This window comes from Charadrius vociferus, unplaced genomic scaffold (genome assembly GCF_000708025.1).
Source record: "Charadrius vociferus isolate BGI_N301 unplaced genomic scaffold, ASM70802v2 scaffold298, whole genome shotgun sequence".
NCBI lineage: Eukaryota > Metazoa > Chordata > Aves > Charadriiformes > Charadriidae > Charadrius > Charadrius vociferus.
The window spans coordinates 1,056,599-1,062,293 of NW_009649936.1; the positions used below are offsets into that span (position 1 = coordinate 1,056,599).

At 36.1% G+C, this 5,695-nt stretch overlaps 1 protein-coding gene across 1 annotated transcript in view; it reads left to right on the plus strand.

The window, feature by feature from the left end:
- Positions 1-5,695, plus strand: part of MORC3 (MORC family CW-type zinc finger 3) — a 25,691-nt gene that overhangs the window by 16,794 nt on the left and 3,202 nt on the right. The window contains exons 11-17 of the mRNA XM_009891360.1: positions 56-160; positions 271-393; positions 513-587; positions 1,432-1,474; positions 2,757-2,944; positions 3,527-4,349; positions 4,941-5,104. Of these exons, the coding sequence (XP_009889662.1) occupies positions 56-160; positions 271-393; positions 513-587; positions 1,432-1,474; positions 2,757-2,944; positions 3,527-4,349; positions 4,941-5,104 (1,521 nt within the window). The remainder of the gene's footprint in view (positions 1-55; positions 161-270; positions 394-512; positions 588-1,431; positions 1,475-2,756; positions 2,945-3,526; positions 4,350-4,940; positions 5,105-5,695) is intronic.

The following is a 5,695-nucleotide window of genomic DNA, read 5'->3' on the forward strand; positions in this document are numbered from 1 at the left end:
TTCTGTGCTAGGATTTGATTATTTAAGGTGGTCTTCTAAAACCTTCTCTTTTTAGACTTACAATAGCAGCATTAGGAGAAAAGCTTAATGATTACTGGAATGAAATGAAAACAAAGAAAAATGAAGAATGTCCATTAGCTTTGCCAGTTGAGGAGATACAGTGAGTATCACTTCTAAACAGAAGAATTTTACGTGCTGTTATTACAGTTTTACACTCAGTCATGAAAATCAACTTTTCATGTGAAAGTTCTGGTATTTTTTCCATTACAGAAAACAGCCTGATCAGACGTGGGTACAATGTGATGCGTGTTTGAAGTGGCGGAAGCTACCAGATGGAATAGAGCACTTGCCAGAAAAGTGGTACTGCTCACTGAACCCTGACCCACAATTCCGGTAAAATTAGGTTTCGATGAATATCTAAATACTGCTTTTAGTTCTTATCTTATCATCTGTTATAAGCACGGAAGTTAAGCTCTTTCTGTCACGCTTTTTTTTTCCCCTCCTTAACTCAGGAATTGTAATGTGCCAGAAGAACCAGAAGATGACGACTTAATACATCCTACATATGAGAAAACTTACAAGAAAAAGTGAGTAATAGAGACTGTCTTACAAGTGTCTTAACACTAGAAAAGGAACATGAAAACTAAAGGCCTTTTTCTCTCTCCTGTGGTATAATTGCAACTGTTCTGGGAATATATCCAGCCAGAAAATAGTGCCCTGAAATTAAGACTTGATTGTAGCAGTGAATAGATGAATACCACTGTACTTTTCTCTATTATTAGCATGTTGGCATTAAATTCAAATGTCTCTCTTTGACTTAATACCTGTTTGCCCTCCTAGATCAAAATTAGTAAAGTCATAACAAAAGGGGCCTCTCATTTAATAACTGTTAAGAATGCAGTAATTGGTGTCCAAGTACAGCTGTGAGAGGGGCATTGTTGCATAGTAGTAAGGTAGTAATCGGTGTGAGGATAGTTTGGGATGTTAGAGAAGCAAGCTACTAGAAGACCTTGTCTAGGTAACTGTTTTCAAGGTCCACGTTGAAGCAGGTGAATACCTCAATGTTTGTTGAAGAATAAGAGGATTCTTAGCTAAGGTGTTTGGAAAAAAACGAATTTAGGTAATTTTAACTTTTGCTGGCCTAGTATTCTAGAAGTGGGAGCTTTGGGGTTTTTTTTTCATTTTTTTAAATAAATCTTAATCTGAGAACTTGTTAGTTAAGCGAACTTTAGCTATACTAGCTTCTAAGTTCATGCAGAAAATTTTCATTCAACAATCCAGAGTATGTTCATTAGAGCTTTATTATATCTAGCTGAAATAAGGAGTATTGTGTTTGCTTTTAGATTTTTAGGTTGGTTTGGTTTTATAATGAGTTAACATTTTGCATCTAAGTTCTTTTTTCTTTTTTTTTTTTTCCTTGCTGCCGTGCAGAGACAGGGAAAAACTGAAGAAGCGACTAGAGTACAGCCACCAGGTAACTCTTTAATTTGGTAGGAAATTGACTTTGGGAGCAGAGTTCTTGCTGGCAAAAATACTATGCAGTTTGATCAAATAGGCCAGGCTTTGAGTTAGAGTTTGTTTTAGCTGGCAGCCAACTGACTGGTTCAACACCCTGTTTAGTTTTGACGGCTGTAGAGGTTACGCTCGCTATCAGTAAACCAAAAATCCCTGTCTTTGCTGTCCAACAATGGAAAATGCACCGTTGCTTTCTAGGTAGTACTTAAGAGAGTTTGAGAGGAACAAAGCCCTCTCACAAAATAGTACTAGAAAAGATGTCAGTCAGTCATACCTGTTTTTATGCCATGACATCTAATTATTGAAAGAAGATTTGTTGTAGAGAGGTGTGATGAGGGTATGAAAGCCCCTTAAAACTGGGGCGGGGGGCAGGGATGGACAGACTTGTAGTAGCTGTACTTTGCAAGGAGGCACTCAAACTCAGATTAAATGCAGATGCAAATCAACATGGTTGAGTAGATTGTAACTCAGAATCAAATTTCCTAAGTGTGATTTAGCTTAAGTTGCTTTCAAAGTAAAGTGCTAACCTAAGATCACTCCACTTCTGGAGAAGAAATTTTGCATGCGCTGTTTTAACTATATACTTCGCTGTATTAATTTTTCTGCTGGTACTTTTACCCAAGTACAAAAGTAATTTCTAAAAGTAAAGTATTGTTCATTTTAGACAAACTGAACTAATTATGAGCAGCTTTAACAGAGATGGCTGTCACGTACTTTGTGTATGATGATCAGATTTCAAACAGAAGCTTGGGAAAAGCTCGTGCGTGATATTCTGCAGGGTACTATAAAGTAGCTGTATCTATAGAAAGACTTGTACGATCAGCTTTCTGGCAGCAATAAATCTGTGCATGGAGAGGAGCGTGCAGCTGGTGTACAGCATTCAGAGTCCTCTGAGAAATCTGCCAGGAGTCTGTAATTATGATACAGAACTTGCTGTTTTCTAATATGTTGTATGCCTTAAACCAACATGAAGGAAGTACTTCACGCACATCAGTAGAGTTTGTGGGGAGGAATTGTGCGATCATTAAGATAAGATGACTGGGGTCTGCAGCGTGGGGTCTAGTTAGGCTTTCTTATTGCAAAATACTGAGCCTGGGTTCAAGGTAATCCTTGTAGTATACATAAGAAACACTGTTCAGAATTTTAGGTGTTGGCAGATAGTTAGGAGAACTGCTTAGACCTATCTGAAGAATCTACTAATGTTTGTTTCTTTTTCATTCTTAACTAATATTATCTTATAGATAAATAATGAAATGCTTTTAAAAACACCTGTTTCTTCAAGTAAAGACTTCAAAACTTTCTCAGCTGTGAGTGGAAAGGAAGCTGTTCCAAGATCGCTTTTACCAGAAACATCAAATGCTTCTGTCAAAAGATCTTTGCTTATTTTACATAGACCAGTATCTTCACCTCATTCTGATTCTGAGAACAGGTTAGTGAACCTGTACAAAGTAAATTCCTATTTATTTCTAAAATTAATAACTTGTTAATGAAAATGAAGGTGTTGGGTGTAGCCCCGTCTTCAGGTGATAGCTGCCAAAATTACTGTGTCACTTTTGGGAGTATAGGAAGCAGCAGGTTGATTAAAGGTACTGAGAAACCTTGTGAAGTACAAAAGTGAATGCAGCAAAAAAATACTGTGTACTGGCAAGGAAAATTGCATAGTGGTTTATCTGTTGAGGAAAAGACTGTTAGGTTAACCACACCCCACAGTATGTTTTCCTTAACCTCTGTTGGTTAAGGAACAGGTGTGGGGGGGTGTTCCTGCAAATACTGAGTCTGTTTCAAAATACTTTGTGAAGGTAATAATTTAGCATGTGAATGACAACCATTTCTTTTTTCAGAAAAGGTATTTGCTCTGACTGCATATCTTAAATTACTATGTAGGGAGATGTCTCTTTCTAGTTGTTGAGTGGTAGTTTTCAATTGTGCTTATAGATACTCTAAACAGTTTGAAGCATGACTTTGCAGTATTTGAGCAATACAATAATCAGTGTAACATTTTGCTCCTCAGTCTTAAACGGAAGACACCTAGTTGCGTGACACCTGTGTCCTTAAAGACACCTCGATTAAATGACAAAACATTCAACAACCTTGATGATGATGACGTCATTATTTTGGAGGAGAGCAGCACTCCAAAGCCTTCAGCAGAGTCTGATGTTCCTGTAATCAAAACTGAATGTATTAATTTGGATCAAGAGGAGCAGCAGAAAGAAAACAGTGATGTCGGAGAACCTTGTAGTGCAAGCACTTCAGAATCAAAAAGTGAACAGTTGACCTCAGCAACACAGACAGAGCTTCCAAACCTAGTTGTTAAAAAGGAAGAGGTGGAAGATGACACCGACATTCAAGTTCCCAGGTCAGAGATGGAGACTAAACAGTACAATGTTAATCATGCATCCGAGACATCTGTAGATCTTGAAAATGAACTGAAAAATCAGCTCCAATTATTAAACAAAGAAAAAGAAATGTACCAAAACAAATGTGAAGTATTAACCAAACAAGTAGAAACACTGGAACAAAGGATTTTAGAAATGAATAATAAGTACGTAAAAAAAGAAATGTGCCATCAGTCAACCGAGACAATTTCTTCATTTGAAGAAGAAAATCTTCATGAAAGAAGTTTGGCAGAAGTGACCATTCTCTATGAACAGGCCTTAAAAGAAATAGCAAAACTAAAGGAACAATGCAGTACCCTGCAGAACTTAAAAACTGAATGCAGCAAGTGTGCTGATGGTGAAAATAAGAGCGAGGTGGATGAAATTGCTGTGCAGCTGGATGATGTTTTCAGGCAGCTGGACAAGTGCAGCATTGAGAGAGACAGATATAAAAGTGAGGTAGGTATGTTAAAACAGTGATAGCCTTCAAATTAACAATTAAATTATTTTTATTTTTTAATGGGTGTTTCATCTAGTTTACAATGTGTTATATAGCTCAGTCCACTAACAAATCAAGCCACCTAAAAGGGGGAAGAAATATTAAATTAGCCTTGGAACTTCTGGGTTTTTTTGCTTCCATAGATAGAAATATGCAAACTTGAGAAAGACTGCAAGGCTCTGAGCGGCTCTGACTGCACGATAAGAGAGACTGAGCAGGTTTAGAGGGAGCACTCATACAGTGGTTTAGCTGACAGCTAGCTATTTTAAAGCAGTTTGTCTAGGTTGTCATATCTTAAAATCTCACTGAAAAGTTAATTAAAAGCAGTCAGCTTAACAAAGGTAAATGATTTAGATTTGTGTATGTTTTTATTTTTATTCTTTATTTTATTTCTTAAAATCTCACTGAAAAGTTAATTAAAAGCAGTCAGCTTAACAAAGGTAAATGATTTAGATTTGTGTATGTTTTTATTTTAATCCACAATTTTATTTGGTATATAAAATTATTTTTATTAAATTTGATATATAAAAATATTTTTATTTACTTGCCAGATTGAATTACTAGAAGTGGAAAAAAATCAAATTGCCTGTCAATGTGAAGAACTCAAAGCAGAAATTGCACAGTTAAAAGCTTCAATTCCACAAGCAGTAGCACGTGCAAATGATTCTACCACCAGTAATGTAGAAGACTCTGTAAATTTTTCTGATGGAGAAAGGTATCAATTTTCTTCTTTCTAGACTATATTTCAAGCAACATTTTGGCTGGCTGATTGTATCTGAAACATCTTGATGAAGGTTATGTCTGATAATAATATAATAAAATGTGATGCTTGGAATTCTTTTCTACTGCCTCTTGTGACTCCTAACTCAGTAACATTTTTTTTTATCAAGTGATTTATTTAAATTTTTTTTTATGGTTTAGGTATTTGTGTGAGCAGGGTTGGCCATTGCACAATGGAATGCCATACTGACACTTCTTAAAATATCAAAAATGTTATATAATTTCTAGACACAACTTTGCAGAACAAAGAGAGAGAAAGGAGGCAGGAAAGAGCGTGATCATTAACATACGCTGTATAGATGATTCTAATTTACTTTCCTGGATCAATAGTACTTTACTGAAAAGAGTTTGTGTTTGGTTTTGAAACTTACCTTTCCTGTAAGAACTTCTTGCTGCAGACCAATCCTATGGAACTAGGTTGTGTCCAGAGTGTATCTTAGAACTAAATGAGGATTTCAACTTACAAATAGAGAGCTTGCAGCTCTCGGTTAATAGAAATAGGAAACACACAAAAGAAGTATACATA